Source organism: Pimephales promelas, chromosome 23, assembly GCF_988280905.1.
Source record: "Pimephales promelas chromosome 23, fPimPro1.hap1.1, whole genome shotgun sequence".
Lineage (NCBI taxonomy): Eukaryota > Metazoa > Chordata > Actinopteri > Cypriniformes > Leuciscidae > Pimephales > Pimephales promelas.
The window spans coordinates 12350522-12373313 of record NC_142791.1 but is presented as its reverse complement, the minus strand read 5'-3'; the positions used below and the strand labels follow the sequence as shown (position 1 = coordinate 12373313).

At 38.5% G+C, this 22792-nt stretch overlaps 1 protein-coding gene and 1 long non-coding RNA gene across 3 annotated transcripts; one reads left to right on the top strand and one right to left on the bottom strand.

Annotated features, from left to right (window-relative positions):
* Positions 1-559: 559 nt before the first annotated feature.
* Positions 560-19777, bottom strand: tbc1d10ab (TBC1 domain family, member 10Ab). The gene is made up of 9 exons (XM_039675480.2): positions 18910-19777; positions 10226-10322; positions 9113-9220; positions 8105-8211; positions 7910-8024; positions 7043-7108; positions 6038-6227; positions 4707-4861; positions 560-3894 (listed from the first exon to the last, which is right to left on the bottom strand). Exons 1-9 carry the CDS (start codon positions 19101-19103, stop codon positions 3478-3480), a joined length of 1449 nt encoding a protein of 482 aa, XP_039531414.2. The 5' UTR covers positions 19104-19777; the 3' UTR covers positions 560-3477.
* On the top strand, positions 6225-9516 carry LOC148969420 (uncharacterized). Of its 2 annotated transcripts, XR_016149433.1 has the most exons (3): positions 6225-6484; positions 6561-7150; positions 9157-9516. It is a non-coding gene; the product is annotated as an uncharacterized LOC148969420 (long non-coding RNA). The 2 variants fall into 2 exon arrangements; XR_016149432.1 differs by having other exon boundaries at positions 6225-7150.
* Positions 19778-22792: the final 3015 nt, after the last annotated feature.

Sequence of the window (22792 nt, the reverse complement as noted above, 5' to 3'; positions counted from 1 at the left end):
AATTGATATGTCAGAGGTCGCACGCCTCTGCAGCAACTGTCCAATCTGTCCTATCCACTGCGCCATCACCACCCCATTATGAATTATGAAAAACAAAAATGTAACCGCAAATTAATTTAGTTATAGCCGGTGTTTGAATTTGCTATTTTTATAACAATAATATATTAAAATAATATAACAAATACCAATTTGCAATATCAACACCCCATACGTTAAAATATGATGTATAGGTAAGTTAGAAAGAATATAACTTTTTTAGACTAAATTTGAATCCTCAGTTACTGGCTTTATTTAAGGTTTGACTAATGCATTTGTCAGAACGGGCTTGGATCACTTCGCCACATCCGCTGACAGGAGGGGGTTCTGGGAAACGCCGCGATGAGGAGATGCGGAGAGGGGAGCACGCCAGCACCTTTGACATGCAAATCTCCGAGAGCTCAGACAACAGGTGTCCAGTGCGCACAGCCACAGTACCCTCTTTCACTTCCTCATCCCTCATTCCCTCACACTCTTCCCTCCGGACCCTGCCTGACTCACTAATTACTGACGCATACAACCATTCACCAACGGACAAGCTGAGAGTATCACTTTTATTTAATTTTCAAAAAACTGCTCAAACTTGAATTTGCATACAAGAGGATGTAAAAATTTGAGTGTGATTAAGAAAGAAAACAGGGAAATTAAATAAAAAAATGACTAATTTCTTGTCAAAGTGACATGTGGATTCTCCCAAATAGTGCTGGATTTCAGCTGGTTCCTTTCAAGGGATCAAAAATGTAAATCTTTGAACTACTGCATCAACGAAACCAGTAAATATGGCAAACACTTTACAATAAGGTTTCATTTGTTAACTGTAAACATGAAATACCTCTAAAGCATGAATATGTCACACTTTATTTTAAGGTGTCATTGTCACAGTGTGATACAGTTATATCAATTAACCATGTACTATATGTTTAGGTATTGGGATGTGGTTTAGGGTTAGTTGCATGTAACTGTGCATAATGTATAGCCATTACTACATGTAACAGGCACCGTAAAATAAAGTGTTACCTATTAATCTTAACAAAGATTAAAAATCCTGTAACAAATGTATTGCTCATTGTTAGTTAATGCACTATTTGATGTAATAGAACCTAATTGTAAAGTTACCAACATAGGATTACAAAAATGAAGGATTACAATTTATGTCAGTGTCCATGTTACAGTTTAATTATACATGTAATTACTGAGTAATAATAATTAACTGATGCTAGCAGCACGTAATTATGCAAATGTTATTGTTATTACTACAGTAACTATGTAATGTGTAAGAACACTGAAAATAAAGTGTTACAAAATTAAGAATATGCTTGCTTCTCTTATTAAAAATATAATATAGCTTTATTACAGCATTGTTTTGGCACTAAATCTATATGAGAATACCTTCTCAAGCTCAATGCATGTAATTTCCCACAAGAGTATTGAATCTAACTCTAAAAAGCTTAATAAATATGACACATGGATCATCAGCGCATACAATTCAGCAGTCCATAGAGATCAAGCATGCATACTAAGTGTCAGTTTGTGGTCCCTTTTAGTGAAATATTGGGTGAATGATGTCTGTTAAATGAAATATCATTTGATATGAGCTAGACCACTTCCTCTCAAAGAAAAAGACTTGCAGCAAAAATGTCTACACCTCGACCAATAAGCAAATACATGAGAAATATTGCCATAAATTCTCATGAATATACATATCTTACAAGAAACAATAGCAAAAAGACAAATAAAGTCTCAGTGTTACAATAGTCTTGGCTATTCTATTTACATCAGAGAAAATAAATCATTGATATTTAAAAAATATAATTTTTCTTCACCCTACAAAAGGTCAGAGTATTGTGCCCTACTGCATGCCTTCATTTTTTGTAAATCAAGATGGCAATGTGCAAAAACAATCTCTTGGTCAAGAATTTGACAGTCTAAAGTCATGTACATACACAGCTAAGATAACATTGGACCGCAACAGAAATACAAGATGGTTATATAACTGGAACATGCGGCGGGAATGTACACAGTATATGTGCAAACCTGCTTGCCTCATATCATGATTCTCCCAAAAGTTCATTCAATGATTACGACTGACTTTTGCAGGAAATTAAAATCTATTTAGCAAAATAGTAAATTCTGTTTTCATTTTGGCACTAAGTTTTATCTAGTTCATGTTTTCAGCAGTGTCAGAGAACAAGAATTTGCACAATTTTTGGTCAGTTGATGTGATCTCTCCCAATTCTGCTCTAGTGTTTAAGAAGGTGAACTGCAACTGAATTTGGGATTGAAAAAAAAAAGAAGCAGCTCAATAGAGTCCCTTAGTGGTCAAGACAACGAATTACAACTGAATTCAGAAAAGCAATTTCTGCCAGGCAGATCTTCCACTCATTTTGATGCTAATGACAAGTGTTTTTTCTCTGAAGAATATTTACACTGACCTAACAGTTAAGGAAACGCCATGACAGCAGTCTATATGAGCAAACTACTGTATGTCATATTAACTTGTAAGGCGTTTTAATGCCAGATGGGTCACTGTGGAGAAGCGCAGTGTGAAGATTCTTCAAAATTGCAATTGCAACATTGTTATTTTTTTAGGAGAACCATTCTTGGGCCTAAATTTAAGATTCGTGTATTTGAATTGCATATGAAATGTCCAACCATTAGAATTACGCTGTTTATAAAACCTATTAAACTTCATGTGATGAACATTTGTCAGTCATATATAAATAGAGCATCATAAGTCATGTTTATAATGAGCATAAAACGTGAAAATAATTACATGTATTCAGTTAAAAAGTATGAACAAGTAATATCCAATCAGTTCAAATGAATGTAACAAACTGGATTGATTGATGATAAATATATAAACCAGGTTTTTGTGCATTCAAAATTTGTATTTTACAAACTATTACAGAAATCTTTCCCGTTTCATGCATGACTGACAAATCTGCTTCATATTAAATGTATTAGTTAATTTATGTAGAAACTGTGTAAGGAGGATGAACGTTTTATGTGCGACTCGAATACAAAAATCTTTCATTTAGGCATAAATATTAAAGAACAAAAACAGACAAATGTAATCTCCTGAGGAAGATGGAGGAAATGTAGTTTGCATCCCACTACAGTGTGTCTTCTGTACAGGAACCATAACTAGTTTAAACCGCATGAGAACATCTGCATCCAGCGCAGCTCATAAACACTTCATTTAGAGATCTGAGAGCTGCTTTTGGCTATTTGTCCTTCATTTCATTTCCAAACATGCACATATACATAATCCTGTAAACACACTTTAAAGCTCATGATGTAAAGTGGCATTCTCTGTAATAACTTCTCCTACGTGACTGTGACTCCCACAAGTATAGCTTGGTCATGTGAACTCCCCTCTGATGCGAAGTCCTGAGAGTGGGGAGGCAGGAGCGGACTGATGTTTTAGCTCAGTAAACTGGTTTACAGGTACGTGTCGTGCTCTGCGCTGCTCAGACTGTGATTGGAGCTCTGCAGGATTGTGTCTTTCTGCAGGAGCGGCGAGAGGTTTTCGCTCTGCAGTGCTGGGTCTCTGGGTAACGGGTACGGATTAAGGGGAGGCGAGGTGTCCATTGTGTCTTTATTGTTCTCCGTTTTGCTCTTCTTGACTTTTTTCCCTTTGTCCGCATGGCTCTCGGTGGTCTGCGGTGCCTCGATGATGATTGTGGGGTTTTGTTTGAGCTCCTGGCGACTGGGCGGCTCGGCGGCCATGATGGCTTTGGCGCCGTGCATTCTGGGTGGGGATTTACAGTGCAGCTCTCCGTGGGTCTCCTTCCAGCGGCGGAGCTGAGAGAGGTGCTCCTTCTCTATGTCTCGCTCAGACAAGGGCAATTCAATGACCTGACAGGTGGGCAAAAGTGAGGGAGATATTCGTCTTAAATGGTCAATAACAATAATAGAAAAGGAAAAAATTACTGTATTGTCAAAGGGTACGTTTACACGACCACGAGACGGCACCATTGTTAAAACGATCTGCAAAAGCGATTAAAACGCTGTATTCTGCTGCCAGGCCAGTAGATGGTGATAAAACACTATAGATTGTAACCTTTACATTTTCAACCACAAAAAAGACTGTTGTCGTGTAAACGGCAAACAACGAACGGCAAACAAGCAGAGATGCTCCAAACTGCATGCGGCTCTTCATTGACGACAGACGTTATGAGGTTTGACCCAACTGTTTGAGGATTCAATGGAGTTACAAATAAGGTTTAGTTAAAAGCCCTTTTTAAAAATGTTCATATGTTAAATATTTGCATAGGCCACAGACATATGTAAAGGATAACCAAAAATATCAAGATACAAGGTTTCCATCCAACAGCATCAATTTCTGAGTATTATGACAAGGCAAATCAAATGGTACTCAAGGCCGGCCTGTGCCGAAAAGACATGTTACAACCAGCAGGGGGAGCCACAGGTTATGTTTGGCTGTTGCTGTCTATACACTGCAAAGTATAGAATGTTTACTGCCTACTATTTCTATTCATATTTATCATTCATTCATTCATGATTATAAGAAAAAAATTACACAACATTCAATAATTCCAGTGGTAGAATTCTACATTGTTATTCAGCGGAAAACTGCTAACGAAAAAGGTTATTTTGCATGCGCGTGTTTTACAAGTGTAAAACATAAGGGTATATGTGTGCGATACCTCTTGCACTAGGAAAACCTCGTGCATGTATCGTGGCTCAATAGATCTGAGCAGCTCCATGGTCTCATACTGGCCCTGACACGCCTTCAGTTTCTCTTGAGATCCCAGCATGCACTTCAGCAGCACCAGACCCACGCGGAAGATGATCTTCACTCCTGCATCACACACAGACATGTATTTCCATTAGCAGTGTATATACAACCCTGGCTACGTTCAGACTGCAGGCAAATGTGGCCCAAAACCCAATTTATTTGCTCACATGTGACTCAGATCTGTTTTTTTGTCACGACAGTGTGAACGAAACAAACCACACGGAATGTGACTTTTTCAATACCGATTCGTGCCATTTCCATATGTGGTGCTAAATCCAATACAGGTCAGATGTTTTGCATTGCTCCCCCAGTCGTATCGGAATTCATACGACATTTACGTCACTCTGGCTCAACATTCGTCACAATTCTGCACTGATGGGAGTCACTTCAATGATTTTACATACCCGACGTTAGTGAATGCGTCAGAGCTCATAAGTATTACAGTGACAGCTCTATAAACAAGCAAAATGTGGGCTCGTAACATAAATGTTTAAAAAAGATTTTTTTGCATCCTCGTCTTTGTTTTTTTATATCGCCTGCGCTTCGACGGCAAATCACACTATAAATAAACACATAAGCACTTACTTTAATTTACTCGTTCTTTTGTGCATGCGGTTCAGTCTGGACGATGATCTGTTCACACTGGAATCTGATATTGCCCACATTTAAGACAACAATGTGAACATAGCTATACAAAAATAGACAAATCTGAGCAATAAATTGGAATTCGGCACTAAGGCTCGCAGTGTGAACCTGGCCTAAACGTTTAGACTACTTGTATATAGGGCTGTCTTGGGTAGCTCAGTATTTATTTTAGAACCTTTACCTTTAAAGCGCCAGTCGACAGGCATGCAATGAATGTGTTTTCATAATTGATTGTCCATAAAATAAAATTAATAAATGAAATTTATTAATTGAACATTATTAACATTAAATAGCTTTACTGTTTTTCTAAAATGTTTTCTAAAGTTATAATAAAACAAATAGGTTTGACGGGCAGTATGTGTGTTTTGGAACCTGGCTGCACACCTCAAAGAAGGCAAGCTTTGAGAGCTCAGAGTATGTGTGACGGTAAGTTAACATTGCTTTCTGGAAACCCCTCTGAAGTGAGCATGTTAAACATTTACACAATTTATTGCACTCTGCAAGTAAATGTCACAAGTATCAAGGTGCAAATCCCCTCTGTGGAGGGGTGAGCTGTCAACAATGGACAAAGCGCACACGGTGTTCAAGTCTCACCCTCACAGAAGAACATGTCCCACACGCGCAGCACAGACGCCCAGGGCAGCGTTCTAGAAAAGGCACACATGAACCACTCAGTCATGTAGAGGATGGGGTCAATCTTGTGTTTCTTAAGATGCCGGTGGGCCACCGGGGACACGCGCTTGAGCAGAGCGAACAGGATCTCGCCGTCTAACTGGATGGCCTCCTGTGTAGACAAGGACGGGTAGGAAACAAAGAAAGATGAAGTCTGGGATGTATTGCAGTAGTTCCATTTCCCTATAACCGCTTTTCATGTTAAACATATTCTCAGCATGCAAATTATCTACTGTCTGGTGAATGAACAGTTTCACTGATAAGTTTCTACAATCTGACACTGCGAACATGAATGTGTTAAACAAATTCTGAGAGCAACAATTGACACGCTAACAACAGAAACAGTAAGAGTAAACCCCGCAGGCAAAAGTGAGTGAAAAAAGAGTGATAGAGAAAGAGAAAGAACCTGATGTTGATTTAATCTAGTTCACTTCTTATCTGACAGGCAGAGCCCTACCGCCCACACTGGAGCATTTGCCTGTTGACTCCTGAAGGTCAGACACAAAAGACCTCACATAACTTTTATTTTTTAGGAGTAAATCTAAACGGCACTGAAACCTGAAAGTTCAATTGCATTCACACTGCTAACGACCAGAAGCCATAAAATCTCAAGTAAAGTAGCTATTGTACTTCAGAAGTCTTGTTGAGACTAGGAGAGCCTAGTTAATCAGTTCTGCTGGGTTAGACAGGCTGTGAAGCGTACAAGAGAAGCAACCCTTGAACTCTGAACACTCTGAACAACAGCTCTCTACATCAGCATATTTCCCTTGGCAGAACAGTGCAAACACAATCTGAGCGCATCAGCATCTTGTCAGCGATCGATCGAGTGTTTTGACGGGATGATTGATTGCTCTCGTGTGGATCTGAAGGTTGACAGCATGCAGAGAACTTCTGAATGGAAGAGGACTGTGTGTTGTCTGCTCTTACCAGGCCTGCGCTGTAGTATCCGGGCAGATACTTCTCACAGATCTGGACCAGACCCCAGAATGCATCCTACCAGAGCATGACCATAAAGGAATAAGAGACCAGAATAGGGTATAAGCCTAACTTGCTTTTGTACTCAAAGCATTTGAACCATTCAAGCAAACATATGTATATGATATGTGTGTGTGTGTGTGTGTATATACTAGGGCTGGGCAAGTTAACGCATTATTATCGCATTATATATATATATATATATATATGTGTATGTGTGTGTGTGTGTGTGTGTGTGTGTGTGTGTGTGTGTGTGTGTGTGTGTGTGTGTGTGTGTGTGTGTGTGTGTGTATAAATAATGACAGTGATTCGATAACACTTGGAGCCTTTATATAACTGCAACAATTAAAGCATTAAAATACTTTTATAACACATTATTTTAGAAGTATTTTAATGCTTTAATTGTTGTAATTATGCCTGTAAAGCACCTTATAATGCATTGTATGATCTCATTAATAATTACAACCACAGTTATTATGCATTCGAATACTTATAATAATATTCCTTGTTACACCTTGAGAGCATATAATGCATTCAAACACATGACAAACAACCAAATGATGTAACAAGGAATCTGCAATAATACATTTTAACTTAGGTTAGAATTATTTATGAACATAAATAATGCATTACAACGTACATTATGAATACGTTTACTATGTATTATACATAAAGGCTTCAGATAAAGTGTTACTGATAATTGTAGTGTTTTGTTATAACACATAAAGCATTGCAATAGATAACTGTATAAATCAATAAATGATTGATGAGAGGCATCAAGGGGCGTGTGAGTGATCCGAGAAGAGCACAAACACGAACCTCAGCAGGCATGTGCATGAGCAGCACTGCGGCTATAGGGGCCTGCGCCTGACAGTAACCCTCCTCCGGTCGGTGCAGTGTGTATGCCTTCAACACCCGGAACAGATCCTGCTGCCTGCACACACACAGGTCAATGCGTTATGAAACAGAAGGGACTAGGTTCAAAGGCTGAAGCTTGTAGGTGAAGTGACGTACCCGTGGCCTCCTCGAGCTACAAACATCTCGTGGAAGGGAAACTGTCTGTGGAGGTCTTTTTCTATCACGTCCAGCCATTTAGGATCTCCTGGCTGACTGTCCAACTCCTGCCAAGTCAAGTCACATTTATTTACAGAGCGCTTTATTCTGTACAGATTGTTTCAAAGCAGCTTCACTTTGATTAAGTGTAAAGGAAAGTGTAAAGTAGCTCTAGACAGAATAATACTGACATTTTTCAGCTCATTTTGGTTTCAATTCATTTCAATAACTGTCAATGTTGCAATGTTTATCATTTCTGAAAGTAAGAATTATTCAGCTAAACGTCAGTTCAATGTTGATCCAATAACAGCGTAGATGTTGCCACGGTAGTGTTCATCCACTTTTGTTTTCAGCGCCAGTGCAGTTAAATCCATAATTTTACTGAATATGAATTGCCTTTTAAACCCCAAAATGCAATAACTCAATGACAATCAATAAAATGACAATAAATAATGACAACACAAGACTTAAACTGCATAATGTGCACAGATATGATATATATATTAAGTGAAATATTATTACAATTTAAAATAACTGTTTTCTATCTTAATATTTTGTCAAATGTAATTTATTCCAGGGATCAAAGCTGAATTTTCAGCACCATTGTCACGTGATCCTATAGAAATCAATCTAAAATGCTAATTTGATGATCAAGAAACATTTCTGATTATTATCAGTGTTGTGCTGCTTAATTTTTTTGTGCAAAAACCATGATAACATTGTTTTTTTTTTGGATGAACAGAAAGTTCAAAAGAACAGCATTTATTTAAAAAAAAAGTGTCTTTACTGTCACTTTTGATCGATTTGCATCCTTGCTTGATAAAAGTATAAAATTATTTGGCTGAAAATATTGATATTTGGCTAAAATAAGGTGTCTCAGATGGTGGCATAATCACGCTGTTTTGGAACAGTGGCTCGATGCTACCAAAGGTTGGAGTGGAAAAACCTTGGAGATACTCTCAGTCTCACCTGAAATTTGCCCTGATTCTGTTCTTTCTTTACTTTGCCTCCAGAAAGATAAAGCCACGCACGACCTCTGAGAGATGGAGGGATGCCCTTCTGACAACGCAACTTCACCTTAAGAAACACGGAGAAAGACAGTGTGATTTTACACTTGTATTTTAGGATGACATACAACCCTTAATGGCCAATGACATTTGCCATGTGCCATTACACCAACATTAAATAAAACTAAGCACTTGGGCTAATATACTTTCTCACTACTCACTGCATCAGCATTGCACGAGTATCCAGAATAACCCCGCCATTTTTAAATAGTTTGGCAAGAAATAGTTACTAAACTTACTACTATTATTATGGCAACTTGGAAGAATACGCCGTAGACAAACGAGGAGGTGCAGACTTTCCTTTGTTTGGCTGCCGAAAAGAGGATCCAGCGAGAGCTTGATGGGGTAACGAGGAACGAAAGGCGTTGCTATGACGACCGGGTACTATTTGTGGCAGTACTGTCTGTAATGGAAAACGGAGCGAAAAGCGAACAAAGTCGAGCTGGTACTGGTAATGGAAAAGCTCCATTAGTGTGTTTGCATAACTCACTACCGCACCAGCAATAGACATAAAAAAGAGCCTTTAATTTTTATATTTGCTTAAAATTACATTATTTTGATCTCAAAATGTAATTGGAATAATTACGGTTATCGCAAATATTCGCGACAGGCCTTGTCGAGCTGAATTACAGTAAATATGCATGAGATGTGGCGTCTAGCTGCTGTAAAGTTGTGAAATGACTAGGGGTTTTGTCTGGAACGTTAGTCACTGGAGAGAGATTGAGCACCAAGAGAATCATAAAAGCAAATGGTAAAAACAAAATTTACATTTAGAGACTAATGGTCGTCACAGAGATTTTGTGTGGGCCTGGTCATAACTTTATCTGATTCTATTAAATAGTTTGTGAAGCACATGGTGTGCGATGTGTAGTCAAATTCCTAAGATAACATCATGTGGACATGATTGCTGTTGTTGAACGTTTAATGAACGTTCAGCATTCTCTAAAAAATTTGAGCTAATCGAGAACAAAATTAAACCTGTGGACAAACACAAGCCTGTTTTTCAGTGTCCAACCTTCTTGTGTTTTTTGGCCATCCACTTGTCCCAGCTGTTCAGCATATCCAGCCATTTGGCTTCTCTCTGCCGGAGCACGTCTGGAGGAATATCATCACTGTATCGACAGAGAACAAAGAGAGATTAGATCATTTATCTGATATAATATGCATGTCGGCACACCCACACATACAAAATCACGCATGTTAACAAATACGGGGTTAGGAACAGAGAACCAGTTCTTGTTCAGAGCCTGTTCAGAACAGACGTTCATAACAATCTCTTCTATTAATGGGAATGATCTATATGATCTGTGTTTATAAAAAATAACCTGACAGTGTTTTCTGCAACACTATTCACCAGCAGGGCATCTCTACAATGGCAATTTTAATCAGCCTAACCACTCACTCCCTCACTGAACCGGTCAGAGAGCTTCTTGACTAATCATAACTACGCTTTCTTCATGTCCAGCTCAACAGAAACCCAGAAACCTGTTATGGTGTTATGTGTAGTTAAATATACATTTCTTAAAGCTGTACAACAAAACAAACAATCACAGATTTAAAGAATTAAAAAAATGCTTCTAATGCCTATATAGCACATTTACAAGCTCATCCTTTCATATTTATAAACTCATCCCAACATATTTACAAACTCACCCCTATTTATTTACAAACCCATCTTTATATCTATATGTTTAGACATTCATCCCAATATTTACAAACTCATTCCTATATGTTTAAAAATGTATCCCTATATTTACAGACTGATCTCTATGTTTAGAAATTCATCTCTATATATTTACAAACGTGTTCCTGTATGTTTAGAAATTAATCCCTATACATTTACAAACTCATCCCTATGTTTAGAAATGAATTCCTTTATTTACAAATGCATTACTATCACAAACTCATGCCTGTTTAGAAATTCATGCCTTTATTTACAAATGCATCCCCATTCATCTGTGTTTAGAAATTCATTTTAACACAGTGATGTATTTACAATACTTAGTCTATATACAGTAGTCAACATTTGAAGTGGATCAAAGCCTTTCATTTCTTTGATGAACTTTTTTGATCCACTTCAAATGTTGACCACTGTATTTACAAACGCATCCCTATATATTACAATATTACATAATAATATTACATATTAATAAGTGCATCCCTATGTTTAGAAACGTATTAAAGGATTGCTATTCATTTACAAACCCATCCCTATATATACGTATATATATCTATATATATATATATATATATTTAGAACTCTTGACCTGATATGTCCACTCCAACTGTTTGAAAAGCATAACGTGGGTGTCAAATTAGTTCAGTTGAATCAGTACTGTGGGCGTCATCATATGTTCACAGGAAGTTCTTCTGACGGAAACTCAAAACACAAGATGCTTTGCACTGCTGAAGAAAAATCACACATTTTTAACTACTACCATCATGTTTAGCAACTTGCATGTCTTCTAATAAATTACTTAGTTGCACAACTTCTATGTGATGCTAATGTGGGATGACTGTTTATAAGAATGTTCTGGGCAGTCAGAACGGGGGAGACGGAGATCACAGGGGAAAGCCCTGTTTCTGGGAATCTTTCTGTCTGATTGTGTTCATGTGACCCCAGCACCTCGGCCTAGAGAAGCCAATTTATTACATCCAGATGACAGACACACCCTTACACATGAGATTGAGTGGCTTATATCAGAAAAAAACAGGAAAATATAACAGTACAGAGATTTACAGGTATTTTTCTTCAGAAAACGTGACCGTATGTCTGTACAAAACCTGCCACAACAATGGCAGGGTTAGGTGTAAAAGCATTATCTAGAAACAACACTTATAATGGCTCTGGTCCTGCTTCTTTGAGTCATAACTTCAGTGATCGAAGCTCTGATCGGTGGGAGGTGGATTGACTCAACTCAGAGGAAATCAGACACATTAAGCGCTGAAGAAATATTTTGACAGTGCTTTTACTTATCAAATGGGAAAAGATTAGCATACAATGAATGAAAAACTATTATAAGCTTATTACTCAAAGCCCCCGCTGAATACGAAACAAGGACACGATGCTGATTAACCATATGAAAACAATACAAATTTGTAGTGTAATGTACAATAAATGTATTGTACAAAAAAATTTGTCCACATTTTCAAGAATGTGGGACATATTTTTAAATTAGTTTTCATTTCTTTATTTTTGATAATCTTTTTTTCCCTGATGGATGAAAAGTATGTTGGGGAAGCTCATCCCTGAGAAACCAACGCATCCAATTATCCTTTGGAAAAAGGTTAGAGAGACAGGACAGGGTGCGTAAACCCTGAAGGCACACGCATGGTCTTGAAATGGAAACCAAATATACTCGCACACACACTGTGTGTACACAGATTACGCAGTCCAGATTGGATTATCGTCAGCGATCTGATTACAGATGACTGCGGTTGTTAAGATCTATGGAACAGAAACAGGGCCCGCCGTTCGCCTGTTTACTTTTCCCGGATAGGCAGGTCGAGCTAATTGTGTTATGCTGTAAACACAAAGAAAGAGGTGAATGTAGGCTGGAGGATGGACTGAAGTACAAGAGGAGCGGTCACATGGAAAGGGTAAGGCATGTTCACTTTCACCCAAAAAGTATCGTATAAGTACTCTAAAAGTGTTTCCTTTCACCTTATTGACACATTCTTCAGGTCAAAGCAGAATGCCTGCAGTTAGTAGAGGAAAACAGGAAGCACATGACTGCCGCGGGAAAAATCCATTCGTTCCCTTCCTGGTACTCCCAAAATATGGCCAAAACAACAGCAGGCAAACAGAGAAGACAGGCAGACAAACTGGCTGACTAAAGAACTGAAAGTGTCAATGTTAATATAAGTAGGGCTACCACCGATTTCTAGTTGACTAGTAATCGTTTCTTTAAAGGACAAGTTCAGTATTTTACACACAGAAACAGATCGTTTCTGATGAAATAGAAAGGTTTGAAATTTGGACACATGCTGCTGTCCCGAGAATTTTCGGTTTCTGTGGTAGCTGCCCCCCACCTACACAATGGTTGCATATGTGCACGGGAACAATTCTTCCTAAAACGCATTAAACTTAAGTTTACAAAGACGTGAAACTCACCGAGTGGTCAGGGGTGTTCACTGATATGTTCACACAAAAATCGCTCCAAAAGATGCTTTCCGACAGGTCAGGACAGCAGCATGTGTCCAAATTTCAATCTTTACTGTTCCATTTCATCAGAAACGATCTTAAAACAGGGCTTTAAGTGTAAAATACCGAACTTGTCCTTTAAGCCATTAGTCAGCTAGACTAGTCGCAAGTTTAGATGATGAAAACACCAAGATGCGCATAAAAACACATGCGCTGAACTGAGTTGGATATTTTTTTTATTCGATAAGAAGACATGCGCATAAACTATGATGGAAGCACGTTCACAACATACCTTAATGCGCAACAAAAAAGCTTGCTTGGCTTTGCCTCTACAGAGGATGTGATTGGACAACTTTACTAACCAGAGGACCAATATCATTCATCATGCATCTCAGACGTTGTTTTGACGGTGGCCGAGAAAGCTCAACGCGCTGCAAATGAAGAAAACACATGCAAATGTTGTTACATGTTTCAAATGATAAGCCATGTTTGAGGTTGTTGAATGATTGGCAAACATTTGAATTTCCTGCCTGACATAATTACCATATAGGCCAGCCGTGTTAACGGACTGTGTGACATTGCCACTTCCTGTGCAGGTTTTTTTTTTTTTTGTGCTACCAAAATAAAACAAAAGCACATTAGAGGGCAACCCTAATCATATAGACAGTTCACACTAAATTCAGATTGGATGAACTATGTTAAAAGTGTGAAACCATTCAAAAAAAAAAAAAAACTATATTTGGCCATAAGTTCCAGTCAGTTTGAATGAGAAGATCTCAAAATCAGAGTACATCATAAGACACAATGATGAATGATGAAGCTCTGTTGTGTGCTTGCCGAACATGAACAGGTTCACTGAAACGCTCCCCAGAGGCTTGCCGCTCAGTTTCATCTCCATGGCAGTAGTAAACAAACAAAAGAGAAACAAAAGCCAACAGGTGAAATGTCATAAATGAGTCCTCTCCATAGAGAAGTGCATTTGTCATTGTCAATTGTGCAGAAAAAAATGTCATAAGCACAGTCGTCTTTCTTTAGCAGACTTTAATTTCATTAGGCATGAATGATTTTTCTGTCATGATGGTCCACAGCAAACACAGAATCCTCAAAGACCTCTTTTATATTATATTCGATGGGAAAGAAAGAGCTATGTGTGTGTGAGAGAAGGAAAATTTCTATTTTCCAAAAAAATGCATATTAAGGGTGAAAGCAGATTTTTCCTACAGTCGAAGTCAAAAGCAATGTAATGCATTTCTTATAAGATAGAGAATCAGCATATTTCTGAGGAGTGGATTTTTATATGATAAAGAAAAAGGAACTGAGAGTATTTACACAAATGAAATTAAATGAATCTATACTATCTTAAAGATAATTTTGTAAAAATCCAAAGAAGCTTCAAAGTGTTTTATTGGACAGTGCTAAACAATTGCACATGCACACCTGTGTAACACTTTTTAAAGGGTTAGTTCAACCAAAAATGAAAATTATCCCATGATTCACTCACCCTCAAGCCATCCTAAGCGTATATGACTTTATTCGTTCTGCCAAACACATTCAGAGTTAAATAAAAAAAAATTCCTGGCAATTATTATACAGAGCAGTAAACAGTAATCTCTGTAAGATGCTTGAGAGTGAAAAGAGTGGCTCATCTTACTGAACACAACGTTTTAACTAGTAGAAAAAAAACAGAAGTTTCACATTGGCTAGTTAGGGTCATCTTCCTAACCTCATCTAGCACTACAGCCATAACTACACCACTATGATGGAGAAAAAAAACATTGAGGGCCTTTCAGATTAAATACATTTTCTGCCAAAGAAAATGTAAATCGCAAGCATTTCATTATGTTACACAAGATGTGTTATTTGCCAAAGCATTACATAAGTGAACATGCAGGGATCAGTGAATGTAAAGAATTTACAGAGCTTTTGGAGATTTTGTGGATCTGCTAACACTCATCAGAGTTTAAAACTGCCCCAATGTCTTGAGCTATTTTATCAGCAAGTAAAACTATTTCGACGCCTGACACTATTGCCTGTAGAATGAAATGAAAACACTTGCAGGGAAGTTCTGCCTAAACAAATCAAGTCATTCTGAGTGCTAAAGGGAGTTCACTGCAAGAAGGAAACGTCCCGCATGACAGGCCAAATGAGAGACTGGAAAGAAACATTCTGTCACAAAGGGAATAAGGGAAATTCTTCGTGAACTGTAGAGGACTGATGTGCCTTTCTGTGATTAATTCAACAGCAGATTCATTTGATCTGTGTATGTTTTCTTGGCCAAACAGAACTGCATTGTCCCGAGCCATTAGAGACACTCATGTAAGTCAATGCAAAACCGACAAGTGTTTGTAATAGAAGCACAGGAAGAGCAATTTACTTGATCATCTAAAGAAAAAATAAATGAATTTGGCATGAAGATTAGTTTGTACAATATGTCCAGTCTTGAGACTAATACACTATAGTTGTATGGGGTGAGGCTTTTTATTTGGAAAGATAGGCTATTTCAAATAAATACTGTTTATTTGAACTTTCTATTTTTTGAAGAATCCTGAAAAAAAAAATCCTATCACAGTTTCCACAAAAATATTAACCTGGACAAATGTTTTCAGCTTTGTTAATAATAAATGTTTCTTGAGCATCAAATCATATTAGACTGAAGTAATGATGCTGAAAATACAGCTTTAGGGGACGGGTCAGACTATGAGCGGTTCAAAGTCCTCTATGAGGAAAAATTAAATCGAGGACCGTGACGTCGGCCGGTATGGCGCAGCCGGGGCCCCACCCTGGAGCCAGGCCCAGGGTTGGGGCCCTGTATGCGAGCTCCTGGTGGCCGAACCTGCCCCTACGGGGTCTGACCGGGCTCGGCCCGAAGGAGCTATCGGCTGGCCTCGAAGAGATTCTGGCAAACTGTCCGGCGCCTCAAGAGAGGGAAGCAGTACCCTAACATTGTTGTTTACAGTGGAGGTACGCAGCTGTTGACCTCAACTAGGGATGTCATCGGACGGAAGGAATACTTCAAGGATCTCCTCAATCCCGCCGTCACGTCTTCCATTGAGGAAGCAGAGGCTGAGGGCTCAGAGGTGGACTCGTCCATCACCCTAGCTGAGGTCACCGAGGTAGTCAAGAAACTCCTCAGTGGCAAGGCACCGGGGGTGGATGAGATCCGCCCTGAGTACCTCAAGTCTCTGGATGTTGTGGGGCTGTCTTGGCTAACAGCATAGAGTGGCATTCGGGGACAGTGCCTCTGGGATGGCAGACCAGGGTGGACGTGGTCCCTCTTTTTAAGAAAGGGGACCGGAGGGTGTGTTCCAATTACAGGGGGATCACACTTCTCAGCCTCCCTGGGAAAGTCTATGCCAGGGTACTGGAGAGGAGACTATGGCCGATAGTGGAACCTCGGATTCAGGAGGAACAGTGTGGTTTTCTTCCAGGCCGTGGAACACTGGACCAGCTCTATACTCTCTACAGGGTGCTGGAGGGTTCATGGGAGTTTGCCCCACCAATCCACATGTGCTTTGTGGATTTGGAGAAGGCATTTGACTGTGTCCCTCGCGGCAGTCTGTGGGGGGTGCTTCGGGAGTATGGGGTCCGGGGTCCTTTGCTAAGGGCTGTCCGGTCCCTGTATGACCAAAGCAGGAGCTTGGTTCGCATTCCCGGTAGTAAGTCAGACTTCTTCTTGGTGCATGTTGGACTCCGGCAGGGCTGCCCTTTGTCGACGGTTCTGTTCATAATCTTTATGGACATAATTTCTAGACGCAGCCAGGGGCCGGAGGGTGTCAGGTTTGGGGACCACACGATTTCTTCTCTGCTCTTTACAGATGATATTGTCGTGTTGGCTCCTTCAGACAAGGACCTTCAGCATGTACTGGGAGGGTTTGCAGCCGAGTGTGAAGCATCTGGGGTGAGAATCAGCAACTCCAAATCCGAGGCCATGGTCCTCAGTCGGAAAAGGGTGGCTTGCTCACTTCAGGTCGGTGGAGAGATCCTGCCTCAAGTGGAGAAATTTAAGTATCTTGGGGTTTTATTCACGAGTGAGGGAAGGATGGAATGGAAAATTGACAGACAGATCAGTGCAGCTTCTGCAGTAATCCAGTCGATGTACCAGTCGATGTGTCTGTCGTGGTGAAGAAGGAGCTGAGCCGCAAGGTGAAGCTCTCGATTTACCGGTCAATCTACGTTCCTACTCTCACCTATGGTCATGAGCTTTGGGTCATGACCGAAAAGACAAGATCCCGGATACAGGCCGAAATGAGCTTTCTCCGAAGGGTGGCTGGGCAATCCCTTAGAGATAGAGATTGGGTGAGAAGCTCGGTCACTCGTTAGGAGCGTAGAGCCGCTGCTCCTGCATTTCGATAGAGGTCAGCTGAGGTGGCTCGGACATCTGTTCCAGATGCCTCCTGGATGCCTTCCCGGCGAGGCGTTCTGTGCATGTCCCACAGGGAGGAGACCCCAAGGAAGACCAAGGACACGCTGGAGGGACTATTTCGCCCGGCTGGCCTGGGAACACCTCAGTGTCTCCCCGGAAGAGCTAGAGGAAGTGTCTAGGGAGAGGGAAGTCTGGGCATCTCTGCTTAGACTACTGCCCCCGCGACCTGGCCCCGGATAAGCGGAAGAAGATGGATGGATCACAGGAATAAATTACATTTTAAAATATATTCAAATAGAAAACAGTTATTTTAAAATGTAATACTATTTCAAAATATTGCTGTATTTACTGTGTTTTGGATTTTTTTTTTAAATATTATTTATTTATTTTTCAAATAAATGCAGTCTTGGTTAAAAATAAGAAACTCCTTTCAAAACCATTTAACAAATCTTACCAACCTAAAAACTTTTGAATGATAATGTGTAAATTATACCAATATTTACAATTTTCAACTTCATTGGGCCTCCAAATAATTATTAAATTCACAAACAAATCTAAGAAAATAGAAAACAAATGAGAACATACAGACACAGCTTATGATATTACATAAGGTCCATATCCGTCCGGTATTACATGACTGGAGGACCGTGAGCTGATCAAGCACTTCTCAAAGCTAGTCGGCTTAGAGGAACTCAACAAGAACAACCAATGGGGACTTTAGCGGCATTAAAGACCTGTCCACTCATCTGCGCTCACATGGACGAGGACTTTCAGCAAAGACTGTCCACATAGAGTCCACTTAATGCAGTGTGAAAATGTGACACTCAAAAACAAAAACATCAGCATGCTTCTCACTTCACAGACATTAACAAACATCACAGATAGATAGAATGCCATGTCAGCATCTATGGCTATTTTCATGACAAAAATTCAATAACAAAAATACAATTAACATATGATAATAAAAAAAAATCCAAAACCTTTTCAGGCATAATCTTACTAAATAAGTCCTTAAGTGAAATAACACAATAAAAGAGCGTTCTACTTATTGTTACCAGGGCAGTCCAATAAAATATGTTTTGTTACCAATGAAAGTTAGAATAAAGTGTTACTGATTCTATGGCACAAACAACTGACAGTTATTTATGGTTAATGTCTTTCTTTAACCTCCATAAATGTGACCGCCACTTACTTTTCTCCTGCGCTCTGTTGAGCTCCTCCTATGAAGCCATATCTGTCGGTCTGGGTCTCCGTGTTGGCGAACCCGTTTATCTCGGAGTCTGAGCCCAGAGAAGAGCTCTCGTGCTCGGCCAGATTCTCCGGCGTGCCCCGCGGACTCCTGTTGTCCCTCCATTGCACTCCGTTCCCCGACTGAAGCTTAGCCATGGTGAATGTGCTCTCCAAACGCGACCAATAAACTTACTTTTGGACCAAGCAATTATAAAATGTGTTTTTGACGCACCGATTTTGGATTTCCCCCTGACAACCGCCTCAAACTATCAACACACTGAGATTTGAGCCTCACAGCTTCTAGCGACACTAACGATACGCCATAACTGATGGTAAATCCATTAAAGTGAAGTAAAACTGACGTTTATCTGACTCTGACAGGCCATTGTGGATATTAACCACCAGCTAACTTATATCTATACGTTAATCGACAGTTTCACAAAAGACACGTCCATAAAGACATATTATCAATGAATGTCTTAAATTAGCTTAATAATATCTCTTTGTCTGAGGAAATATCTAGAGCTAGTTTATTATGGCTGAAACAAACTGTAACTCGACTGAATGTAAGTTAATTTTTGTCTTCTGTCAATGAAACAAACCACAATTGTAAGTTATAAGCTAACAAGCTAACCTGACGTAAAAACACAGCTTGACAACTCTCCATATAGACGAATGAAACTCAGACTCACTGTGTTGTAAAGTCAGCGTTTGCATAATGTTTCTGACGCGATGGTTTTAATCTTATTTCATATAATCTGTGTTTATGAGCGTTTGTATGTGACTGAGTGGCTTGAGCTAAAGTCGCAGTCGCGAGCATTAAGGAGGCGTGGCTGATTATGCGCAGTACAGCGCGCGTGCACAATGCAGTATTATTTACATCACCTTATAATTGCACGTTCTGCAAACATTAACATAATAAGCAAACATAGTAATTAACTTAGAGATTTAACTTAGAGCTTTAACTTTAAGATTTATATATATTTACATAGTTTTGATACAACAAACAGCAATTTCTTAGTTTATTTATTTATATTTTATGGTGTAGCCATTAGGTCTACATATCATCACCCTCAAAGGCTTTTCGGTAACTTCGAGCTCAATTTAACCATGTCATATGCACTGATTATTGCCTCTCGTTATGGCAAAGCAATTATAAGTGTATTCTTCACATGGTGCTCTCATGACTCTCATGTCATAAAAGTAACCCATGATGAACTTGCTTACACGTTGAGTTCACATGATGAGCACACACACACACACACACACACACACACATTCAGATGTGCCTATAGGCTACTGTGTGTTTCTAATAATAAACAAAGAGTTTTAATGTATCTTATATAAACTGATATATTTTCAGATTTCAGTGCTGTGAGGTCCTTATTCAGTCCAAATTAAGCGAATGGCTGCCCTCCTGTGGGTGACTCAAATAGCATGTGCCAGAGGCACGTGAAGCTTGTAGAGCATTTTGCGGGTTCACGTGTTTAACTAATGCAAATAATGGGATAGCACAATCAAAATCTCTGGTAAAATCTGAATCATAATCAAGTCGAGTGCAAACAGAATTCATTTCTGCTGTAAAGAAGTTGATTCGGTTGAGTTATATAGGCAGGCTAACTGTGTAAAGTTCATCAACAATTGAATGAGTTCAATTCAATGATCTCATCATCCATCTCAGTTAAGTTCTCACCAGATAGTGTCAGTGCAGTCTATAATATTGCAGAATATTTAAAGGATATAGTTCACTCCAAAAATGAAAATTCTCACCCTCACCACTCACTCTCATGTTGTTCCAACCCTGAGTTTCTTTGTTCTGTTGAACACAAAAGAAGGTAGCTATTTTGAAGAATGTTGGTAATGCTGGTTATTAACATTCTTCAAAATATATTATTTTGTGTTTAGCAGAAGAAAGAAACTCATACAGGTTCGAAACAAGTTGAGGATGAGTGAATGATGTCAGAATTTTCATTTAAGTCGTTATAGTTTTTCCTTTACCCTACATGTTTGCTATATGACACCTCATCACGTCACTTTTCTGTATCTTTTGATTTTTTGTTAAGTCATTTCAACTTAAATTACATTAAAGTGACTTAAGAAATGAGTCCATGATTTGTAAAACAGTTTTAAAAAAAGTTAAAATTGCTTAACTTATTTTGATGAGTTAAAGCAATGTAAAACATATGTTGTCATAACTTATTTACCATATTTTTTTACATGGCAGTAATGAAATTTTATATAGTGACATCCTTTGTAGGCTATACAGTTATTATGTGGAAGTTTGATTTCAATTCTCAGTGATTTATTTTTTATTTATAAATGCATTATGGATTTCTTCACATGTTTAGAGAAATAAACCGTTTTATTCAGCACACTGTAAAAAAATATTTTCATGATTTGTAATCACTACATTTTTTCTTTTGTCAAATCAACTTAGATAATTTATGTAGTTCAGATAACATGATATTTTGAGTTTCTGATTATTAAATCAATCTCCTTCATTGTATTAACTTAATTTTTCCATTTCAATGAACTTTACCAGGTTACTTATTTTTGTTAAGTTAAACAACAATATTTTTTTACAGTGCAGAAAAGCCAAGGAGAATAGTTGAGTCTGAAAGTAAGGGACAGCTGAGGATAAAAATGAACTCAAATGAATTTAATAAGAGTTTATTGGTGAATTATAAAATAAACACACATTTAATTAAAGGATAGGCTTAATAAACAAACATTTTGAGGGAAGAATTATATATATATATATATATATATATATATATATATATATATATATATATATATATATATATATATATATATAAACAAAAAAAGCCCCAGCCCCGAGCATCACATATGGGTCATCTGTCCACATCTGGGTCATCTGTCCATATCTGGGCCCTGCAGATCAACCTTTACACACCCCAGGTCTCCTCCTGCAACCCTTCCCTCATGTGTGTGTAACAGAAGAATGCAGCTTTACAGATTGAGTCCCAAACGTGAGAGTTAGCAGGCTCTGTCCACTCTTCACTCTGTCTTACACACGTGTACGTGAGTGTGACAGGAGAGAGAGATGAGCAGTGTTCACTCTCTCTCTCCTCTCACAGTACGTGCCACAGCTCTCCGACTGAGAATAAAGGATTAGAGACAATGCTCCGCCAGTGCCAGCCAGCCAGCAGACGACTGAGGGGTTCCTCACAGATAGCTTCTACATAATAGCCTACAGGGCGGACAACGGGGACCACATTTCCCTCTGTGGCTGATTCTTCAAGGTTTCTGAGCACTTGACAAATGAATGTGCAAATTATGTTTTATGTGACTAGTTGACTAATGTTGAGACATTATCACATGTCCTGCAAATCTGATAGCCTGTTACTGTTAAATAAAAATTAAGGTAGCCATAATGCAAATAATTTTCGGTCATTGAAATAAAGCTAAGATAAAATAAAATATAAATATTAGATGAAAAACTTAAACGTAAAATTATAAATTTTGCTTTGGCAACTTACCGAAATATAAATTGAAGTGCTAAAATTACTAAAACTGAAAAAAGCACACAGCAAAATAAAAGTATATTAACATGAAAACGGAAAATATCAAAATAAAAGCTCTTTTCAAATATTAATAAATATTAGATTTGTATAAATATTTCTAAAATAGCAGTAAAATAGTAATAAATAAACAGTAATACAAAAATAAATTAACAGTCTTGGTAGTAGACTGTCGTCACTGTAAAAAAAAGTAGGCTATATGATCAATAAGTTAAGCAATTTTCAACGTTTTTTGTGGAATGACTTTGAACTTTCACATTAATATTAATGATATTTTGCATTTAAAGGGACAGTTGACAT

What these genes read in the sequence shown, in the direction of transcription:
- tbc1d10ab (XM_039675480.2), bottom strand. Translation starts at nt 19,103, where the DNA reads ATGGCTAAGCTTCAGTCGGGGAACGGAGTGCAATGGAGGGACAACAGG. An exon ending in AGAATCAGGGCAAATTTCAG is followed by an intron (nt 8,212 to 9,112) that starts GTGAGACTGAGA and finishes TTGACTTGGCAG; the next exon opens with GAGTTGGACAGTCAGCCAGG. An exon ending in GTAGCTCGAGGAGGCCACGG is followed by an intron (nt 8,025 to 8,104) that starts GTACGTCACTTC and finishes GTGTGTGTGCAG; the next exon opens with GCAGCAGGATCTGTTCCGGG.